Source organism: Leptodactylus fuscus, chromosome 3 (assembly GCF_031893055.1).
Source record: "Leptodactylus fuscus isolate aLepFus1 chromosome 3, aLepFus1.hap2, whole genome shotgun sequence".
NCBI lineage: Eukaryota > Metazoa > Chordata > Amphibia > Anura > Leptodactylidae > Leptodactylus > Leptodactylus fuscus.
Window position 1 is genome coordinate 125606240 of NC_134267.1, and position 24094 is coordinate 125630333.

The following is a 24094-nucleotide window of genomic DNA, read 5'->3' on the forward strand; positions in this document are numbered from 1 at the left end:
AAAAGTTATGTCTCCAAGAAAAAGAGGATTAAAAAGAAAAGTATGTCTTGTCTTGAAGGACAAAATAGGCTGTCTTTAAAGGGTTAAATCGACTCCGCTCATAATACCGTGGTACATAATGGTGTCACTCTGTAAATTCACTCCAGTGACTGCACATTCATCCGCTCACTAATGACACGCTGAAATCAGGGGGTTCTCAGGAATGTGGAAGTTATGCAGAGTCTGCAGGAAGAGCGGGACTTTTTTCTTGCCTTCTTCAGTGCTGGGCGGAGGGATACAATAGGCGGTGAGAGCAGCTCTCTCTCTGGCTTGTTGTTTCCTCCTCCCTCCGCCTGGCTTTGCATGGTGGAGAGCGGAGGCTTCCCTTTCTCCTTCCTGCTCCAGACCCTGACAGCTCCAGGGGCAGGGCCCGGGGATCCGCTCCGGCGGCGGTAGCGGGAGGAGGAGGCAGTGCAGGCAAAGTGGAGGAGGAGGGGGGGATACCCAGCAACCCCAACATGTCCTCCTCCAGCAGCCAGCACAGCACCGAGCTGAAATCCGGTATGTCCCCCCTCCCTGTCCCCGCCAGCAATAAACAATATGTGTGGATGTATAATCCGGTACGTGCAGATGTAGATGCGTGTACCCTCATCGTCTGTTTCTGTGTCTTGCAGAGCTCTATTTCCTCATTGCCAGATTCCTAGAAGATGGACCCTGCCAGGAGGCAGCTCAGGTATAAGAGAAGCCACATGAAGGGGGTGGTTCCCCAGCCATTCAGTGGACTTCGATACCAGCCCCCCAATATTTGTGTTGGGGGGCATTAGGATATGTAGTAGTAATCTTCTCCTCTCTCTCCCTCAGGTCCTGATCCGAGAAGTGGAAAAGAAGGAGGTGAGCGGGGCTGCGTATGGGGGTGGGGGGTTCTGGGATGGGTCCCCCCAAAATACTGTGCCTTCTACACTGTAACCCCCCGTTATCACAACGTCGCCCCCCTAGAGATCATATCGAGCGAATCCTCTCAAGACAACGAGAGAATAAATGCCTAAGAGCTGAGAGTGCAGCACCTCCTCCCCCTTCCTTGCTTAGGCAGCGTTTAGCAGGGGGCGTGGGGGCGACGTGTTTATTATTGGGGAGCAGCAGGGGGGCACATTTCTTCTTTCATCCCCCTGCGAGGTTTTGGGGTGGTCACCTGGCGGGTGTAGCGCAGAACCCCCCAGGGAAAGGACTGAAGAGAGGCGCTGGAGTGAGGCATGAGGGGCACGGTGCAGCCACAAAGCTCATTTATAAATGGATATAAATATAAGTAGTTTTTCTACAAGTTGACCAGGATGTGTGGAAATATGAGCAGACCCCTCACTCTATCTCCTTCCATTGTAGCTGCTACCCAGGAGGGCGGACTGGACCGGCAAGGAGCACCCCAGGACTTACCAAAATTTGGTGAGTCTCCTACTGCTGAGGAAAAGTTTTTATTACCTTATATTTTCGCACAGTGAAATAAAATTGAATTTCCCGCATTTTTTGGACTTGCCATTGATGTATAGTGCATGTTATAAGCGGTACAATAGGTGTGAGGGGACGGGACTGGGCTCGTTGCGCTTGTCGGGGAAGAGGGTGTCACGGGCTGTCATTTGGGAGGTGACAGGGTCCTGTGTCTTGAGAAAGTCAGGTGAAATCCATTTTAATGTGTGAGAAATAAAAGAGACGTCATGGATGTTGTGCGGCGGCGAGCGGGAGGCGGGGCCTGCAGCCCTGGAAGCAGAAGCGCGAGAGGAGGGAAGGAGGGGGAGGGCTTTGTGCACTGAGCTGCCTCACACACACTGCCTCAGGCACAACTCTCACAGCTCACATCAATGTCACCAAGTACTTATTCAGCCCCAAAATGGGCTCAGCTGACCGAGAACTCGCCTTTCTTTAGGCTGGTCTTGTGACAGAGGCTGTGCTGTTAGCAGCCTTCTTCTAGGCACAGCACTTGAGTTGCTTTAGTGAGTTCCATAGTTTGTTTGCTAAGCATTTCTCTCTCCGTAATTGCTAGAACTGATGTGGTGTTTTTTTTTTTTTTTTTTTCTCAAGCTGTTGGAACTAAATCTAATTAATGTAATGTTTTATCTGGGGACAATTTGTATTCTTGTTTCAGGTCTCCTAGCTTGTAGTACTTATGGGCCTTTCCCTCAGTCCTAGTTGGTCACAATTAGTATTGTACTTGTATATTTTGTATACTCTTTGTAAACCCTCAAATTTACAGCAGCATGTGATAAAAGGTGCTCTATACATACATCTTTCCCAGTGACCTGAATGGCAGTTCTTGTTTAGGAAGTATGTCAGTGATCGCAGTGTGACCACCTTCACTGGAGCTATACTGGATGCAGCACTGGTTTTAACCTTGCTTGCCTTGAACCAGTTTGAGGGTACATTCACAAGGAGGAAAATGGTGTGGAATTTCAGCGCTGAAAAAAAAGCGCCTTCCATTGACTTCAATGGGTTCCTTTTTCAGCACTGAAATTCCACACCAAATTCCTCACCATTTTCCTCCGTGTGAATGAACCCTGAGGCTGCGGGCACACATGGGATTCTGCTGTGGCATTTCTGCAGTGTAACTGCCTGTGGTAGAAATGTTTTTTTGCTGCAGGTTTAAAGAAGACTTTTCATCACTTGGGGCACATGCGGTTTTATATACTGCTAGTTGCGGGAAAGCCAACAGTGCACTGAATTCAGCACACTGTTGCCTTTCCAGCGGTATATAAAACCGCATGTGCCCCAACTGTTGAAAGGTCCTCTTTAACACCTGTTGCTAGTGTAATTTTCAATGCAATGTAAAGGTTTAAAAACTGCATCAGAATCATGCTGTATGTTTTTGCTACGGTTTGTGTGTGTGGATGAATTTGTTGAAATCTCATCGACTTCACAACTACTATAATTCACAGTGGTCTTCCTGCTGGCAGTCACCGTGGACTTGTAAAATGTGACTCTGAACTTAGCATGGTTTGAGTACATTCTATTTCCTCACAATGTCCTGATGACACTATATGCCTATTAATTTAACATCCCACAGGAGTGGGTTGGTAGTGCAGGCACTTAAAGTTATGTAATTGTCAGTGATGTGTTTTGTCTTGCCAGTCATAACTGATTTGTGAAGGTGGTTGTTGTGGATGACTGTCACTTGTGAAAGGGGTTTTCCAGTCCCAAATCAAATTTTTTTTATACTAATGACTAGAGATGAGCGAGTACTGTTCGGATCAGCCAATCCGAACAGCACGCTCGCATAGAAATGAATGGACGTAGCCGGCACGCAGGGGTTATGCGGCCGGCCGCCGTCAAAGCGGAAGTACTAGGTGCATCCATTAATTTCTATGGAGCATGCTGTTCGGATCGGCTTATCCGAACAGTACTCTCTTATCTCTACTGATGACCTATCACACAGGGTGAAGGTCTGACACCAGGACCTTGAACAGATCAGCTGTTCTTGGCATCCTCTGGGTGTAAAAAGCTGCTAGTGGATGGATGGCACATGCAGTACCGCTCCTATTCAAGTAGTTCTGGTGAATTGCTCCTATTACGTGAAGTCCACTAGCTGATTTTGGCACTTGGAGGCTAGAACAGATGATCTGTGCAGGGTCTTGATGTCAGACACCCATAGATCATATACCGATGGTCTGTTCTTTAGATAGGTCATCAATATGAAAATTGTTTGGGGGCCAGGGAACTTCTTTTGAAAATGACAAAATGGTAATCAATCTCTGCTATCTGTGAATTTATCTGGGTTTTTGACAGTGCCATTCTTTTGGAAGGAGAGATGTGTTACAAGAGAGCCTAACAAAGGCTGAAAATATCTACTCATAGATATACCTTCAGGCCTTATTTGATGTGCATTCTCAAGTCGCTGCAGGTTACCAACAGGTGGCAGAAAATGATCTAAATGGTCATTTGGCTGTCCAAAATAGTACGGGATTGTCTGGGATAAGTTAAAAATGCAATGGTAAACTAAACCCCCTTCCCCTGCCTAACTTCTAATTTACTTACCGTATATACTCGAGTATAATGGCTGGTTCACACTAGCGCTTGTATTCCGTCTGCAAGGAGACCCCCCCCGGACGGAATGCAATTGCAAGCGATGCCCGCACGAATGAATTGTGCGGGCAGTGCACGGCAAGCACACGGAGCCCATTATAGTCTATGGGCTCCATGTGCTTAACTGCACAGCGCTTGCATTAGCGTTGGTATTCCGTCCGGGTGGGTCTCCTTGCGGACGGAATACAAGCGCTAGCGTGAACCAACCCTAAGCTGACCCCCCCCCCCCCCCCCCCCCCCTAATTTTACCACAAAAAACTGGAAAACTTATTGACTTGAGTATAAGCCTAGGGGGGAAATGTAGCAGCTACTGGAAAATTTCAAAAATTAAAATGGTTTTCGGGTGCAGTAGGTGCTGGGAAAGGGGAGGGGGTGTTTTGGTTGTCTGTCTGCCCCTTCCCGGAGCTTGGTTTTCCCCCCAATTGGAACTCAGCCTGGCTGAATATAGAGTATCTGCAGTGCTCCTATTAACCCCTTCCTATTAACAAGATCACTGCAGATCCTATATTCAGACACAGGGATACCTAATGTGTATGTCTCACAGTGATTTTCTATTTGTATATGTATTCTAGGGAAAGGAGAGATTTAGAACTTTTTTTTTTTTTTTTAAAGCTTCTTTTTTTTTTTTTTTTTTTTTTTCCACTATTTTATGGGAGATTCTATACATTACTATTGCGGCTGGTCATAGACAACCAACCCCCCCCCCCCCCCCCCCAAAAAAAAAAAAAAAAAATAAAAAAATTTTTCTTTGCCTGACTCGACTATAAGCCGAGGGGGGGCTTTTTCAGCACAAAAACTGTGTTTAAAAATTCGGCTTACACTCGAGTATATACTTAAAAGAAAAAAAAAAATCTATAATTACCCCATATCATCAGGGTGGTCATGTGACCTCCCCAGTCACACTTTCTGATATTGTAGTGATGTTCTGTTTCCCCATTTCCGGAAACAGAACGCTACTAATGCTAAACCCCCCACCCATCATACTTACCAACCTTCATTCTTCTGGGAACGAAGCGTCACTTCCTTCCTTCTTTTCTACCTGCGTAATAGAGCCTATTGCTCAATGTCTGACACACCTGAATAGGAGAAACCTGTCTTCCACACTTTCATAGTAGAGCTCTAATGTGCAGACACCTCAGAAGTTCACAGAAGAAACTGATTTCCAGGACACACAAGACAGGTAAGTATGATGGGATTGGGTGCACTGAGTTAGGTAGGTAGGGCTAGTAGTCTGTGAGCTAGCTAGGGGAAGGGGGTATGAGAGAAAGGGAAGGAGATCAGAGTGAACAGCAGTGCATCATGGATATTGTAGGCTAAGACAGCAGACAGCTACTTGTAAACAAATATAGATGATTCCAAGAGCTCCCAGAGAAACTCAGAAATAACTCAAAGCACTGCTAAAGGTATTTGGGTGCACTTAATAACCCATTAATGGCACTAAAATATCTTTTTTTTTTTTTTTTTTTCTTTCTTCCCCAGAGAACTCCGTTAACATTAGCAAAGATGCTTCCGAACATACTATAGATACAATGCATTGAACAAATTATTGGTGGAGTTCTTTGTGATTTGGTCTTTTTTGATTGTCAGAAGATGGTAGATCTGATATTGGTTTAAATGGAGTGCCTAAAATTTAAAAACCAGAACAAGAAAAAAAAAAACCTAACCCAGTCAGTTCCTCCTCCTTTGCTTTTCCTAATCTGTCTAAATTTGGCTTGCGGTTATGTTGTCACATAACCAGAACACATGTTGCTAGTGCTACTGTGCGCAGCCTGCATGGCCTGCAATGTCTCCCACCAAGCATGCCTGGTACATCATTGGTTAGAAATTGCAAAGGAATCTGCCAGCATCAAATTAAAATCAATTGTATTCAGTGTGACATAACATTGCTCAGACAAAAACATTAATAACCTTCCTGAAAGCATGCGAAGCTGCGTAAGTGTATGTCTTTCTGTGCATGGCTCACACTTGGCTCTGAATAAATTGAGATGTTTTGGATATTTTGTTTGGATTTTTTTCATTTCCTTATTAGAAATGAGCGAACACTATTTGAAACAGCCGTTTCGAATAGGACGCTCCCATAGAAATGAATGAAAGCGGCCGGCACACAGATTTTGTCGGCAGCCGGTCGCTTAACCCCCCCCCCGCGTGCCGGCTACCTCCATTCATTTCTATGGGAGCGTGATATTAGCGTGTTTCGAATAGTGTTCGCTCATCTCTAGTCCTTATCATTAACATGTTTATTTGTAATTTAAAGAGTTTGCGCAGGCTAAAATAGTATTTTTTATTAGGCTGGGGGTGGTGACAAAAAATGTAACAAACAAACAGAAAAAAAAGGCTCTCTGGAGTCCTCCCAGGGCGGTCTGGTTTTGCTACTTGGCTGTCGTCTTTTGTAGAAGACAGGCTGTGACATCCCGGGTACCTTCCGCTGATTGGTCTCAGCAGTCACAATGAAGTAGCAGGACTGGACGGTGCTGGGAGACACTGGAGCACTGGGTACAGGTGAGTGTGTTTTTGTATTTGGTTCTCTGGCATTTGCCCTTCAATCCAGAATTCTACTGATATGCATGAACTTGGTCGAAGGGCTTATGTGGATGAAGTGGTAGTGCACAAATTTATATTGTTTATATTAAGTGTTCAATTTAAAAAAAACAAAACCTGAAAAACATTATCCAGACCACCGGGGCGGTCATGTGACCGCCCAGGCACACTTTCTAATATTCCTGTGACGTTCCGTTTCCAGAAACGGACCATCACCAATACTAACCACCCCCCTCAACCCATCATACTTACCTGTCTTCATTCAAGCGTGTACAGCTCCTTCAGCGATAGGTTACGTCAACTGCGCTGCAGCAGCGAAAGGTTCTGAAAGTCCTCTCCATCAGCCATTGCATACTTTAGCAGTGCGAACTAGAGGGTTGAAAAATCAAGAAACGATTGCCCTCAAGTGGCATGCAGCTTGCTGCCTCTTTGTACTAAGCCACTGTTAGCAATTCATCTACACAGTTTAATTCAAATGCTGGTATGTATTGTATCCATTTGGTTGCAAGATTTCTGTGTATGTGATGTGAGATCGGGGTCTGTATTGTTTTGTTTCTACCGGAGCTGGGGAAAATATCAACTTCCCTATGTGGACCAATAAAGTTCTGTTTTAATGTAGTGCAGACACCGTCACATTTTTAAATAGACAGGCAGTCTAAAACACAGTAGCTGCTACTAGATGGCAACTCTGACATATATCTTTAGACTCTAGTATTTATACTGACTTTTAGTTGTCTGACTTTGAGCCAGAATTTTGACACAATTTTGGCATGTCTTGGTACATTTAAAGATGTCTATCTATCTATATATAATTTTCATATTGGGCTATGGAAGGAGAAAAAAAATAAAAACAAAACAATAAAACATACTCACCTGGCTCCGGTCCACTCCTCCTGCTCTGGTGTTTTCTTCCCTGCTGCATGTGACCACTAAGGACAAACTATGTGATGTCCAGTGTCCTTTCCTTAGGCCGCTGATTGGCCTCAGTGGTCATGTGATGGGATCTCCGGCAAAACAAGACAGCGGACCAGCAGGACTGGACCATTCTGGGAGACACCGACGCATTGGGGACAGGTAAAAGTGTTTTTTTTTTTTTTGTTTGTTTATATACCTTCCCCAATATATCTATCTATCCTGGACAATCTCTTTTAATCCACACTCCTCTTTTTCTGATAGTCCACACCCATGTGTACAACAAGTCAAAAGTTGTAGCCCAAACAAGAGTTATCGGATTGCGTCACAAAGTGTCAGTCTTTCCCATAGCAATCAGGTTCCAGCTTTTGTTTTGAAAATTTAAGGCTGCGTTCACACGGAGTTGTTTGGCTCAGGAATTTGGTCAGGAAACTGACTCAAATTCCTCCTCCAAAAAACGCCTCACCATACAGTTCTATGGTGAGGCGTTTTTAGGAGGATGAATTTGAGTTAGTTTCCTGACCAAACAACTCTGTGTGAGCGCAGCCTGAAGGGATTTCTCACAAAGGAAAGGACCTTTTGAATAGGTGATAAATGTCTAATCTCTAGGGGTATCAATCTGCTCATTCCTTCTCACCCTGTGACTGTCATGAGGATGAAGTTAAACGTGGTGGTTACCAGTTTGCTCTGTTGCTCCATTCAAAGTCTGTGGCCTGCTGGTGATATATAGATTGTGTGTGCTATGTTGAAAATGAGTAATGTAGCTTGCAGTCTTTAAGTAGTAGGCACTTCCATACTGAAACTTTGTTTGTACAACAGGTGTTTCACTTATAATATATAGTAGTCACATGCAGTGTTGCTATTTGCAGTGAATAGGATTTTCCTGTGGCATGAGAAGATCACCTGGAACTGCAGATGACTGACTCTAGTAACTGCTCTTTACTTTTCTGCATCAACTGAACTAAGCTAGATGTTTTCTGATACCTGGCACGTTGCATTCGCTGTATAATTAACCCCTTCCGACCGCAGGCATTTTTCGTTTTTGACTGCCCTCCTTCTAAACCCCATAACTTTATTTTTCCGCTCTCAGATCCATATGAGGATCTGTTTGTGGGACAAATTTTTCTGTTTGTGGGACAAATTTTTCTTCATGATGCTACCATTTAGTATTCTGTATAATGTTCTAGGAAGCTGGAGAAAAATTCAGAATGGGGTGGATTTGAAGAAAAAGTGCATTTGTACGACTTTCTTACGGGCTTAGTTTTTACGGTGTTCACTGTGCAGCCAAGATGAAATGTCTCCTGTATTCTATGTTTTAGTATGATTCCAAGGATACCAAATTAATAATTTTATTTACATTTTAACCCCTTAACGAAACTCCAAAACTGTGCCTAAATTATTATTTTTTTTCTAAAAGTCGCCATATTTTGAGACCCGTAACTTTTTTTTTTATTCTTCTGTGTACGGGAATGCATAGGGCATTTTTATTTTATTTTGCTTGTGTAGGTTCAGGTGTATTAGTTATACAATTTCGGGGAATTTCTATTGTTTTGATCACTTTTTATTCAAGTTTTTATCAGAGGCAAAACGGTGAAAAAAACTTTTGACTTTTTATTTTCCCGCCATGACATTTACCGTACGGGAAAATTATTTTTATAGATTTGTAGACCAGGTGTTTTTGAACATAGGGATGCTTAATGTGTCTGTGTTTCCTAGTGTTTAAGTACTTTTATGTGATCTAGGGAAAGGAGGGTGATTTCTAATTTTTAATTCTCTATCTACCTATCTATAATTTCTTTTTTTTTTTTTTTCTTCCAATCTTGCACTTAGGGTCTTGACCCAAGGGGATCTGATCACTTAACATTGTAAAAATTTACCATTTCTATTGTAGGCTACATAGAGAACCCTGCAATAGAAAGTATGGAATGACAGGCTTGAGAGCCTTCACAAGGCTCCCAGCTGTCATGGAAACAATGCCCGCGATCAGAATGGACTCTGATTTCGGGCATTAGGTCAAGGTCTCCCAGTCAAGGAAAGGTAAATGTAGTAACAGGACAAGAACCTAAATGTTGCTCTTATTGGAAAGGAGTGTGTAGGGTAATGTGTTCAAGCACAAAACAAGAGTCCACAGCTCAATGCATCTTATTTCATTGTACTCAGTTGCGGTTCTGTGTGCCCGAAAAAAACTTCCTCCGGTTAAGGTCACGATACAGAATCACAATAAAAAACTTTTTCAGCACAACAGAACCGATGTCTTATGTCCTTAAAGAAAATAAGGACATAAGACATCGGTTCTGTTGTGCTGAAAAAGTTTTTTTATTGTGATTCTGTAGGGTAATGTGTTGCCTTTTCAGAGTCCATGCCATAGCCTCCAGGTCTCTGCTGTTTAATGAAAACCTCTCTGTTTGAAGGCATTTAACTCCTGACATGCCAGGATCAGATGAAGAGCCTTATTTTTCTATTGCATTAGTGATCAGACCCTCTGGATTTCAAGTCCTCTAGAGCAGGGGTCCCCAACCACCGGTCCGCGGACCAGTACCGGGCCGCGGGGCATGTTGCACCGGTCTGCATACCGGCGGCAAGGAGTCAGCAGCTGCTCCACAACACTGACGCTTGGCTGTTGCTCATCGGGATAAGGTAAGCAAAGTGCGGGGTTGAGCCGGGACCTGCTGGATGTCCGGGATACTAGTACTATGCAGGACATGCAGCGGCTCTTGGCTCCACCCCGCACTCGCTTACCAAACTTTGGGCAACTACATTACACTTCACTTGTCCCTGTGACGTGTAACGTAGCTGTAGAGAGGCTGTAGTGAAGTTAATAGCAGCATTAGGAGTGATATCTGCCATCAGTAGCCATCTTCATAACCTGCAATGTCCGTCAGTTTGCACTTTCTCTTGTGTTTTCATATGTACATGATTCTAACTTACACCCCCATGCTTAACCCTGCCCCCATCCACACCCCTTCCCACCCCCACCGGGTCATAGAAAAATTGTCTTGCTGAAACTGGTCCCTGGTGGGAAAAAGGTTGGGGACCACTGCTCTAGAGGGTCTAATAAATGCAAAGAAAAAAAAAAAAAAACCTCATAAAAAAATATAAGTTCAAATTCCCTCCCCCTCATCCCTAAACATATATAAAAGTACATAAGTAATGTGAAACAACTGTACACGAGGTATCCCTGTGTCCAAAATCACCTGGTCTACAAATCTATAAAAATATTTATTCCATACTGTAAATGCCATAGTGGGGGAAAAAAAATCAAAAGTGCTAAACCACTGTTTTTTCACTGTTTTGCCTCTGATAACAATTTTAATAAAAAGTGATCAAAGAAATAGCAATTCCCCAAAATGGAATAATTAAGGTACATTATTAGAAAAAAAAATGGATTTTTGTTAAGGGGTTAAAATTTAAATAAAACCATATAAATTTGGTGTCCTCAGAATTGTACCAAAACATAGAATATAGCTGACATGTCACTTTGGCTGCACGATGAATGCCGTAAAAACTAAACCTGTAGGAAAGTTGCACAAATGCACTTTTTCTTCAAAACTACCCTATTCAGAATTTTTTTCAGCCTCCCAGTATATTGCACAGAATCATTAATGGTAGCATCATATAAAAATAGTTTGGAAGGTAGGGGAGTGTGATGAGACCCTCAGTTATGTATTTTTCTTTGAAATGTATTTTTACTTGTTCATATTAGTCCTACACATACATACCTTTAGTTTTTAGGAATGTTGTGTTTAAGCTGTGTTTACATTGGTGGGCAATTTTCTTCAGTGGTTTTGGGTGTATACCATGGGAGATTGGCCTTTCTGGCAAGCCAGTTTATTACTCCTGGGCAACAGATGTCTAGGGAGGGAGAGGAGGCTAGTGACCTTGAGTTCACCCCCAGACACATACCTTTCCCAGCACCTAGGAAGATATCCCTCTTTCCCAGGCTTCTGCAGTGGGGGGAAAGAGGAGGAGGGCTACCTGGGATGGAGGTGTGGGTCGGGCACTAGCCATATGCTGAAAGGAAGACCTGGATTCTTTGTCACTCAGCAAAGAGGCAGCAAGGAGAGTTCTGATCCTGGAAAGATGTGAGGTATGTCATGCTGTGGACTTAAACTAGTGTCCTGAGGCCTAGCAGTGAAGCCGAAGTGCTTTGTTCAGCCTGGACAGCATGCAGCGGACACATGCTTTTTAACTGACTTAAGAAAGTGGCCTGAAGCCTAGGAGTGAGACTTCAGCAAACCAGACCACAACTTTTTGGTATTATACTTTTCTACTCTTTTACTCCCCTTTTTATTTTCTGTATTGTATTGTGCTTTTACCTGTATTTGCTTGATGCTACTCTGATGTATACTCTGTGTATGTTAGTACCGATCCACTCAGGGTAATAACTATATAAAGATTTATACAGTTCATTTCATAATATCCTGTGAATTCTGGCACTCACGTGAGTGGAAGGTAAGAATGGAGATCATGGGTGTGCCAAGCGGCTTGGCAAAAGACGAGATTCTTCAGAGTCAGAAACGAAAATCGAAAAATTCCTCAGGCAGGAAGGGATTAAAGGTAAATAACCTGAAGATTTCACTCCTATTCAATAGTATATCCACACAGAAAACACATAAAATAATAGATGAAGGTGTACACAATTTATATTGTAAACATCAACTACAACAACCGCTCATGCTCACGAACGCTGATACAGAAGGTAAGCAATATTTTGCGGTTATTTACGAATATATTAAAAATCTATACTACACATGGCAAACTGACACCAAAATCAAACTTTTTTTTTTTATTTTTTTTTAGGTTGCACAGCACACCATATATAAAAACACTTTTATATATACACATTTCATATATACAACCTCCTTCATGCAACTTTGCAGCAAACAACTACAAACAAAAACTGCACAAAATTTCAAATTAGCCAACATAGTGCTCAAGCAATCCCTTTCTGCCAACAAAAATGCCACCCTGGGCAGCAACGTGGATGGCAGGGAAAGGGTTAAAGCATCTCAGTTAATGGCACATAAAGTGAAACATGTCATTTTGTATAATGTGTTTTATAGGTACTAAAACATAACTCTCTAACACCCTCCCCCCCCCCCCCCCCAATTTCTTTATGGCTTCCCTGGAATATCAAATATCGTAAAGAAGGACGATTTGTCTTTCAAAAAACAAGCCTTCCTATAACTTTGAACAGAAAATATAAGACTAAGGACTCTTGGAAGACAGAATACAAAACAATAAAAATGAAATTCCTGGCCACTTTGGTGGTGTTGCTCCATGGAATACATGGTCAGTATTATAGAGCCTGTAGTTTGAGTTAATGGAAATCACTAGAGACATTTTGCTCCCATGACACAGGCAGATACAAGTGACAAGTGAATAAGGGAGTTTTCTGCGACAGTGAAGATGCTGGCAAATAGCAGGCATGATTTTAACTTGGCGTAATAATTAGAATCTATTTACAGTAGATCTTGTTTTGTGGATTTACCAGAAAATGTAGTTTACGTGTAACAATATTTACCCTTAGTATAGATACTTTCATCACATATGTTATAACACAAGGGTGGGCAATTAATTTTCCCATGGGGCCGCATAACAAATTGAAACTATTCTAGAAGGCCATGCGCGCTGTGGCACATTTAGCTCCACCCACTTCTACATTGACTCCGCCCATTCTCAATCATCTTTCCATGTGCCCCCACAAAGTATAATCCTCCTACAGTCACTTGTACATTATATGTCCCCACATAATTCTGTGGGGCAGTTGGAAGGGAACATTATAAAGTCCCTCTCCTGGTGCCCCAGTTTAAACTGGTGGAAACTAGAGGGGACATGAAACTGGAGCAGCTGGAAGGGGACATTAACAGTGGGGGTAGTTGGAGGGAAACAATAAATTAATTGTAGATAAAGTGGGACATTATACTGGGGGCAACTAGAGGGGGACATTAAATTCAGGCAGCTGGAAGGTGGCATTAAACTGGGGGCAACAGGCGGACAGGTCCCCTTCCAGCTATCTCCACTGTTTAGTGCCCCCCCTTCATCTACTCCCAGTTTCATGTCCCCCCTCCATTTCTCCCCCAGTTTCATATCCCCCTTCATCTGCCCCATTTCATGTCCCTGCCCCCCCTCCATATCTTCCCCAGTATAACATTCCCCTTCCATCTCTGCCCCTAGGTTACTGAGACACACATAAACGGACACACACAGACACACACTCACACACACTCTCTCCACCCTGCATTTCACATCTCCCTCCCAATACCTTAGGACACACACCACACGTGTCTTCGTCCTGCTGGCACTAAGACACGCTTCCCTAGTCAAGCTGTGCGGGCCAGACTGAATCAGTCAGAGGGCCAGATATGGCCCGCGGGTCGTATATTGCCCGGGTCTGTTATAACATGACTTTACATGATTTATGAACTGATTCAATATGCTTAACCAGTTTAATTTCTGTGTTGACCATAGCAGGCAACAGTGATTGGTTGGAAAATAAAAGAAGTACTTTAAAGTACAATTTCTGATCCAACCCTTATACCATTTCCCCTGTCTCCCCTATAACTATAAAGTAATAGAAACAATATTCCCTTCTGCTTTTAACATCCATTATATTTCTATAGTGTGACCACTAATATTTCAATTTCTCTGACTAGTTTGACCTTATCCTTTCATTGATAAAATACATATTATGAATTCAGCGCACTAGGAAGCAGCAGCTTTCTTCATTGTAGTCAAAAAATGTGCCTAACCTTAATTTTAGATGTAGTTTGAAGATCTAAAAACATTCCTTACATTCTTTGCTGCATATACTGGAGCTGCTAGACTCCCTTACTTTTCCTGAAAGGACTAATGCAAACGTCATTGTGAAAGCCAGTGTTTTAGAGGAATGGTCTGCAGTGTGGGACATTAGAGATTTAGACATGAGATTAGTGTACAGTATGTATTATTTGGGTAAACGTTTCATTGAAAGGAGGGGTGGGAGTATTTTTCACATTACTTATTCTCTATAACACTTCTGTTCTGATGCTGCCCAGGTCCCCCACTGGTCTCTGCTTCCTGGTCCTATTTAACGGACAGTCAATGTCCACATCCAGAAAACAGAGACCAAAGAGAAGTCAGGCATTTCTTGCTATAATGCAAATGTTGAAAACCTGGGAAGGAGCGTCAGAGAAACCTGCTGGTGAGCTTCAACATACATGTGACATACATTTTTAGGTGGGTTTCTACTGTGGCAACTTAAACAAGAACGCACTGCAGAATTTTGCTCCTAAACTTCTATAGCATTTTCATATCATGTGACCTTTAAGGGAGTCTGTCAGCACAAAATTGAGTTATAAACTAATCACTACCTTGTAGGGCTGTCGGCACAGTTTATAATGATGTATTTCTTATTCAGGACTGCTGCTCAGTTCTTGTAAAAATAAAAATAAAAAAAATTGTCCTATCTTAGGCAAATGAGCCGAAAAGGGCTTTATAGGCGTTGCTTTCCATCAAATGGCTTTATGAACTGTTGCTGGGGGTGGGGGTGGGGGTGGCTGAAGCCAGCTTCCTTAACTTCTGAGTGCAGTGTGTTGTCATTAGATACTGTATACACTTTACAGTTAGTGGACGGAGTTGAGCATCAGGTGGTATAGATATATTTTTTAATTGCCCAATATGGATGGATTGAAAACAGGGCGATTGTATTTTGAGAGGGGATTAAAGTTCATTTTCTCACTAAAGGCATATGAAATGTTGGCTGCAAGGATTACAGAAATCAATGAAATCAGTGAGGGAATTGTTTCTGTATCTAACATGAAAACTGGTACAAAGACTAGGGTAGTTACTGTGGGAACTGTAAAAAAAAATAAATTAAAAATAAATAAAACCTTGGGCTTATTTGCATTTTCTTCTGTTAATAGCTATTATAACTCTGTGCTGACATACTTTGCTGATGCAGATCTTTTATCGATTTGTAGCTCGTCTGAATCTGTTTAATAATTTAAAGGTAATCTGTTATTGGGCATTTTATGTAGTTTTTGTTTCTATTTGTTATTGCTGCCTAGTTGCCAGGTTTGTCTGTATAGATTTGTGTACGTGATATCATTTTGTCAGCTATAGGAAAATAAAACTATTTTTATGCATACATATGGCTTGTCTCAGCTATCACGGAGTATTAAACTCTTTCTGGTGTCCCCTATTACAAGGATAACTGGATCAAAGCAATCACTTTACCTTTTTAAGTTATTACATTTCATCATCTATGTGAAAAAGTAGAGGTGTCCTATAAGATTTTCAAACCTCTCTTCCTTATTCATGCCACTTTGTTACATTTCTGTTTGGAAGGCCATGGGGGGGGGGGGGGGGGGTGTTTCCACATTTAGATTTCATGCTGCAGTTTTTGAAGCCAAAACCTGGCGTGCACATAGGAAAAGATAATTGGCAAATAGTACCTTTTATCAATCTTACTTTTGTTTTAGCTTCAAAAACTCAATTTCAAAATCTAAATGTGTAAACCCAGCTTTGTTTTTTGTTTTTACTTGTATGTTTTGTCTGGGGGACAAGGTGACTTAATGAAATGTCACCAGATCTCAGCATATCAACTCAACCACAGCTTTGGAGGGATGAGGTTTGGGTAGTGACTAGAGATGAGTGAGTACTATAGCACGCACCCATAGGTATGAATGGAAGCGGCCGGCACACAGACTTTGCCGGCGGCCGGCCGCTTAACCTCCTGCATGCCAACTACGTCCATTCACTCCTATAGGTGCGTGCTATTCAAAATTGGAGTTTCAAATAGTACTCGCTCATCTCTAGTAGTGACCTCAGCACCCTCATTGCTTTAACCCTTTCCTTGCTGCCCACGTATCTATAAGTCTTCACAGGGTTGCATTTTTCTAGCCAAGGATTTATCTGAAACGTCCTTCTAATGCCGATATCTTGAAATCTTTGCATCAGATAGCATCTTAAGAGCTGTGATAGGAGGAGCAGAATGCGCACAGATGATTCATCATCACCATCATCTGTGCATATCCCCTCTTCTATCAATCATATAGCATACTATACCTTTTTCCTCTGATTGTCACATTGAGGGATTATGTCTTATCCCTCAGAGCCTTATTAAAGGGGCATTCTTATGTAATAACTATCAGCACATAACCAAAAAGTTTGTCGCTGTCACCCAGACGTTTACCATAGTCCAGGACGCAGCATCAAAAGAGTTGCACCAAATATTTACACAACACTTAGTTATCAATAAAGTTTACATTTGACCCTATCCGTACCTGAGATTTCTAGAGTAAAATATCCCTCTAGCGATATGTTACATGCTCAAATAATAGTAATAACGATTATTACTAGAGATAACATAAATTGCTATAATTTTATAGGGCATAAAAATTATATTTTTATGTGAACTCCTACCGTATTTTCCGGACTATAAGGCGCACATAAAAACCTACGATTTCCTCAGAAATCGTAAGTGCGGCTTATAGTCCGGTGCGCCTTATATATGGATGGAAGCGGCGGCAAAGTCTGCGTGCCGCTTCCATACATACATAAAAGGCACCGTAAGGGTGTATTCACACTACGGAACGCCGGCGTGTATCACAGCCGTACACGCCGGCGTTACAGCAGGGCTGCCGGACACTCCCCATTCATTTCTATGGGAGCCAGCATGCGAGCGCTCCCCATAGAAATGAATGGAAAAAAGCAGTCCATTCATTTCTATGGGGAGCGCTCGCATGCCGGCTCCCATAGAAATGAATGGGAAGTGTCCGGCAGCCCTGCTGTCACGCCGGCCTGAAACAGAACGTGAAACTTACCGAGCGGTGCAGGGCGAGCGGGCATTCAGGCCTCCTCTTCCTCCGATGTCCTGACCACTTCCTCCGGCGCTCGCGAACTAATGGCCTGGGCGCAATATCATGATGCTTCTACTACTGCGCATGCACCCAGGCCATTATCAGCGAGCGGCGGAGGAGGAGGACGGAACATCGGAGGAAGAGGAGGCTTGAATGCCCGCCCACCCTGCACCGCTCGGTAAGTTTCACATTCTGTTTCAGGCTTTTATTTTAAAACGGGGGGGGGGTAGTTTAATCTAACTTTTACGGTTGGGCTCTATCAGTATGATTTTGCTGATAGAGCCCCTCCTCGCCTGCCGAGCGCTTCCAATAGAAGCGGCTGGCACGTGGGGGGTTAAGCGGCCGCTGGCAAAGTCTGCCTGCCGCCGCTTTCAATAACATATAATGCGCACCGGACTGCGGCTTATAGTCCGGTGCGCCTTATATATGAACCTAGACGGACTATAAGGCGCTCATGGGCAATGCGGCTTATAGTCCAGTGCGCCTTATAGTCCGTAAAATACGGTATTTAATTTACATGCACAAAATTGGCGTATTTCTGCGATTTTGGCATTTAACACCCGCTCCTGTAAATATATATATATATATATATATATATATATATATATATATATATATATATATATATATATATCTCTATATATATATATATATATATATATATATATATATATATATAGAACTCTTCACACCTTGCATTTTTTTTTTTGAAAGTACATTTTGATTGCAGAAAGGGATTGCTTGAGTTGGCACTTTAGTTGCAAATTAGAATTGAGCATTATTTTTATTTTTTGTAATGTTTGCTGTAAGTTGCATGAATGTGGTTGTATATTTGAAATATTAAGTTGTGATTTTATTTATGGTGTAATTATGCTGTGCAATCTCAAAAGAGAAAACATTCACTTTAAATCAAACTAACATGAAGGTGCCTGTTTGCACACAATCTGTTTCTCACAATGCTGCAGGTGTCTACTTTAAAGAGGGCACATTCGGTGTAATACACTGCTAGAAAGCCGACAGTGTGCTGAATTCATTGGCTTTCCGGTTCTGTGCCCCCGGTGAAGAGCTATTGGCGCCAGTACTGTAGCTCTTCACTGTCAGAAGGGTGTTTCTGACACTGAGTCAGGAACGCCCTTCCTCACAGCACTATAGGCGCTGCTGTACTGTGAGAGCAGGGAGGAATGCCTCCCCTACTCCTGATAGTGCTTGTCCATAGACACCATTGATGCCAACAACACGCAGACGAAGTCGCGGGCAGAGGCTAGTGTGACATATATTTGGCATATCTAGTTTGGACTGAAATTTGTCAACTTGCTAGACATGTGGACACTCAGAAAAAGAATGTGTGGCTCAAGTGCACTAACATTGTATTGTATTTTTAAATATTTCGACTCAGAAAACTAAAGGTATAAATGTAGACTAGACATTGTAATGATATGCCAGATTTATCATCCAGTAACAGCCAGTGCTATAAATCGGGCATATTTTCAGACTGTTTGCATTGTGTCTATCTAATAGTAAATCTGACCCAGCGAACGCTTAAAGCATTGCTAGGGACAGTGTTGGAACTTGTTTTCTAAAAATAAATTAAAACTGGTTAATAAAGTGTTCCTTTCCTGATCAAAGTCGAGACTAAAAAAAACTATCTAATGATAAGTGTACTGTTAATGTTTTGCTTTGGACTTGCACATGCTGTTTCCTACTGATTTAGAAACCAGTGTATTCATTATTCCTATGTAAACATCTTGCTATTCCCTTGTTAGCCCTTGGAAGTAGCGATTTCATTATTTTATTTTTTTTTCTATCGTGGCTGCTGCACCACAAACAAGCCCCTTAGGACCAATGGGAAATAAAGCACCTGCTACTTGATTTTGTTAAACAATTAACTGTTCAAACACTTGTGTGATCAATGAGGGAAATATGATAGTTATTTTATATTCCCTTCATTCCCTTCATTTTAGATTGTCCTGACACCTGAATAAGTTCTCATGTAGTGGCAGCAAACACTTTCAACACATCATGATGTGTCTGGATAACCAGTCAAAATGAACCAGTGTTCACATTGAAGTACATTACCAAAGTGAGACATTTTTTTTACACGTTTCACTCTGGTAAAAGTCACTCTGAAGCTGCTTTGTGACCTGCTCCTTCAACCAGAATGAAAAACAGAAAATTAGCTTTTTTTTAATCATAGAGCTTTCTTCTTAACTTTAGAGAATAATAGTTATGATTTATTTAGCCATGATGAATCTATTAGAATCTAATTGTCATTTGTTAAAAAGACCAAACAAATATAATTTAGCGACATGTCATTAACCACTGATTCAACTGCTTCCATGTGTGTTATGTGGACGGTGATGGTCAGAGGCATGGATATAAAAGGAAACAGTTGTTTATAGTTGTGCAGTAAATAGATACAAAAGATATGCACTCTTTACAAGGGAAAAAATTATTCCCATAAATGGGTGCCAAAAGTATTTGGGCACAAATTGTAGTATACTGCAGGACACCAAAATTTGATGTATGAAAAAACTTTATTCCATAATCTTCATATAATAGAATGAATAAGTATGTGTAATATATATATATATATATATATATATATATATATATATATATATATATATATATATATATATTAAACCCTTTCACTGCCAAGGGTCTCTGGAAATTTTGCATCTTCGGCTGCCGGAACAATTTTCACAGTTTTGAGATGGACAAATCAAGCCTAAATTGTAACATTAGAAAAAAAATCCCCCCCCATACCTATATTTTTTTTTTTTAAAGTAGACACCTGCAGCATTGTAGAATGCCACTTGGTACTGTATACAAACAGGCACCTTTATGCAAGATTGATTTAAAGTGAATGGTTTATAGAAAAAATAAATAAATAAAATAAATATATATTAGCTGCTAAAAGTGAAAACCAAATAAAAAATTATATGCATCAAACCTCCTAAAAATAAGAGTTCAACATGTGCAGAGTTCATTCATATCACTATGGCCTATACCTGCATGCACGTGTCTTCAGAAAATCACTAGAACTGGAAGGAACAAAAATCTGCTTTGAAACTGGAAATGTTAAAAAGTATCATCCTATAAAATGTAAAGTGCACCTCTAAACCCTATATATTTCTTGAAAGTAGACAACATGAAGATTACATGTCTCAATGGGTAATCAATAACATATCTACCTTCATGTAACTTTGTGACAAGCACAAAAATTTGTTCAATCACACATTCATATACAAAATACATTAAAACAATAGCTTAAGGTGTAGACTGTGTGTGTAATAAATACATAAAATTACAAAGCTATACTGTACCTAGCAAACTGTGACACCAAAATCTAACTTTTGAGATTGCTCAGCATACCGTATATAAATACTCAACTTAATATTTCATATACACATCCACCTTCATGCAACTTTGCAGCGAACAGAGATTACAAGCAAAAATTGCACAAAAATTAAAATTTGCCACTAAAGTGCCGTCTCAAGCAATCCCTTTCTGCAAACAAAATGTACTTTCCAAAAAACTGCAAGATGTGAGGAGTTCATATATACCACATATATATCTTTATTTCCATGTGCGCATGTTAAGAAATGGCAGAAATGTGCCAACCCATTTTGTGCATGCAAAATAAATAGGACTTTACATAACAATTTTATTTTCTACCCCCCCCCCCCCATAAAATTTTTTAGAAATTTATACGTTCATCTAGTTGATTATCGTTATTGCTATTATTTTAGCTTTTTAACAGGTATCGCTAGAGACGTATTTTACTCTAGAAAGCTCAGGTATAGACAGGACAGGGATTGGGTGAAAGATGTAAACTTTATTGATGACTGCTGATGAGGACATGATAGGTCCCATAAGTAAATGTAGATGGATACCAAATGAAGGGGAGATCTGTCTGAATTCTACAGTTAGACAACAGGTAATTTCTGTTTCTCTTACACTATGATACAGAAGTTCAACAAACGTTGATAACAGTAGTGTGAACATGCACTAATGGTGTCACGTACGGGCCTTCATAACACGTTTCACTGGTGCAGCTGACAGGGGTTAACACAAATACACTACTCAAGCTTGCACTCGCCCTTTACTCAGGCTGCAAATTGAGAGCAAGTCACACCCTAAATACACGTTGCCACCACCACTGATTTATTGGTTCATTGGAGACCTTGCTTGCATATACACTTCAAAAAGATAATGGGTTCATAGAGCATCCACAAGGTATCCTTAAAGGGATTCTACCACTAAACCAAGATTTTTTTTTCTAATTGCCACGTCGGAATAGCCTTAAGAAAGGCTATTCGTCTCTTACCTGTAGACGTGGTCTCCGCGGCGCCGTTCCTTAGAAATACCGGTTTTAACTGGTATGCAAATGAGTTCTCTGCAGCAATGAGGGTGGGCCCCAGCGCTCAAACGGCAATGGGGGCGTCCCCACTGCTGCCCGAGAGCTCAGTCCAGCGACGCCTCCATCTTCAGCTGCAACCCCGCCTCTTCTGTCTTCTTCTGTCAGTCCAACCTCCGATGCCTGCACAGTACACTCTTGTATTGAACTACAAGAGCAAGAGTGGCCTCCCAACAATGGCCGCCGGCCAATACAGGAGTGTACTGCGCAGGCGTTGGAGGTTGGACGGACAGAAGAAGACAGAAGAGGCGGGGTTGCAGCTGAAGATAGAGGCGTCGCTGGATTTAGTTCTTGGGCAGCAGTGGGGACGCCCCCATCACAGTTTGAGCGCTGGGGCCCACCCTCATTGCTGCGGAGAACTCATTTGCATACCGGTTAAATCCGGTATTTCTAAGGAACGGTGCCGCGGAGACCACGTCTAAAGGTAAGAGATGAATAGCCTTTCTTAAGGCTATTCCGACATGGTAATTAGAAAAAATTCTTGGTTTAGTGGTAGAATCCCTTTAAAGTTAACACTTTAGTACCAAGATGGTTCGTTCAGTGTTAACAAGTGACACACAAAACAAACAGCTATAAAATAAAGAGGAATAAAACAGAAAAATACTTGAGTCTTTGGTTCCAGGAGCTTGGAGATCTTCTTTAGTGGCTCTCTTAGCTAACTCCACAGATGTGACAAAGAGTCTAGGTGTTCTTCTTAGTTAAGGCCACTGTCCAGCCACACCTCCTTACAAGGTATTCCACTGCAGGATCCTGGGGAATATGCAAATCAGTTTTCCAGGTTGTAATTAGGAAAACCATTCTTCTGCTTGATGCCTCTAGGACAGCCCCTTTTAAACATCAGGCATGGCTTTTCCAGATAGCGTAATACCATGATGTGAGATTATTGCCAAACTAGTATATCTATTCCAAAAGGAACAGACTCCCAGCTGTGGACATCGCTGTTCAAAATGGAAAATGGCTTGTAAGTCTCCATACGCCTACAAATGTGCACTCTCCTTTAGGAGTTTTCTTTGTCCCTGACCACTGCATGATCATGAGAAAGAAGGAAAATGTTTGTTTTGGTACCGTGTTAGCCAGTGGTTATAAAATATAAAAAACAAAAAAAAAAACTTTGCAAGTCTTCAGTAGGTGATACCTTTTTTAATGGCTAACTCATAATGATGACAGAATATGACGTTTCGAAGCTTCCTCTGAGCTTCTTCTTCAGATATAACTAAAAACACTTTCTAGAGGCTGCATATTTATGTACAACAGGACACACAGGGATAGGATTACAGGAGGGAGGGGGGGAAGAGGCTTATTACTATATACTTATAACAACAAATTGATTGTTGTTATAAGTATATAGTAATAAGCCTCTTCCCCCCTCCCTCCTGTAATCCTATCCCTATGTGTCCTGTTGTACATAAATATGCAGCCTCTAGAAAGTGTTTTTAGTTATATCTGAAGAAGAAGCTCAGAGGAAGCTTCGAAACGTCATATTCTGTCATCATTATGAGTTAGCCATTAAAAAAGGTATCACCTACTGAAGACTTGCAAAGTTTTTTTTTTTTTTTGTTTTTTTATACATGAGAAAGAAGGATGTTGTCCTGGATGGTGAAAAGTGGTGTCTGGGATTGAGCTTGGGTAATTAGTCCTCTCCCTCTTTTGGCATCTGTTTGTCCAGGGGTCATAAAACTGTGTGGCTGGAGCAAGAAAGAGCAATACACATAAAACCGCTGAAGCAAATTGACCAGCAATGTAATCCCAGTATAGGACTAACGGGATTAAGTAATTTCTACATAGAGCACCACATATCAAAGAAAATACATAACTGGGGATTCTCTCATCATTACAAATGGGAGCATGTTTATGTGTGCCTTCCATTTGCGCAGAAATCAAAACTTTACAATTTTGTGCATTTTGTTTCTTACAATCGAAATGTGACTGCATGTCTGCATTGTTAGAAACTCTGGCATTGTGGAGGAAGGCATTGTATATGGAAAATTAGGCTTTTTGGGGCATTTTAGAAAATAGAATATTTATGAATTACTTGTTGAGATTGAACCTGCTTTTCTACTTTGGGATGAAAGCGCATCTGAAACATCTATCTTGTTTTATTTTTATTTATTTATTTATTTTTCTCCCCTCCCCTAGGTAAAATACTACAGACACTTGGCCCCTGACCATTTACTACAAGTATGTCAAAGGGTAGGACCACTCCTCGAGAAAGAGATTCCTCAGAGTGTTCCTGGAGTCTTAACACTATTGGGAGCTGGCCGCCAGTCTCTACTGCGCACAAACAAAAGTATGATTGTACTGTAACTATTTCTCACTATATGTAATTAAATGTATCTTT

The 24094-nt window shown here is 41.4% G+C and overlaps 1 protein-coding gene across 4 annotated transcripts in view; it reads left to right on the plus strand.

The window, feature by feature from the left end:
• Positions 1–340: 340 nt before the first annotated feature.
• The window catches only part of PHIP (PHIP subunit of CUL4-Ring ligase complex), a 102106-nt gene continuing 78352 nt past the window's right edge, over positions 341–24094 (plus strand). For all 4 annotated transcript variants that reach the window (XM_075268287.1, XM_075268288.1, XM_075268289.1 and 1 more), the window contains exons 1-5: positions 341–540; positions 654–712; positions 841–870; positions 1357–1416; positions 23893–24043. In XM_075268287.1, coding sequence (XP_075124388.1) covers positions 498–540; positions 654–712; positions 841–870; positions 1357–1416; positions 23893–24043 — 343 coding nt within the window. In that variant the 5' untranslated portion in view covers positions 341–497. The remainder of the gene's footprint in view (positions 541–653; positions 713–840; positions 871–1356; positions 1417–23892; positions 24044–24094) is intronic.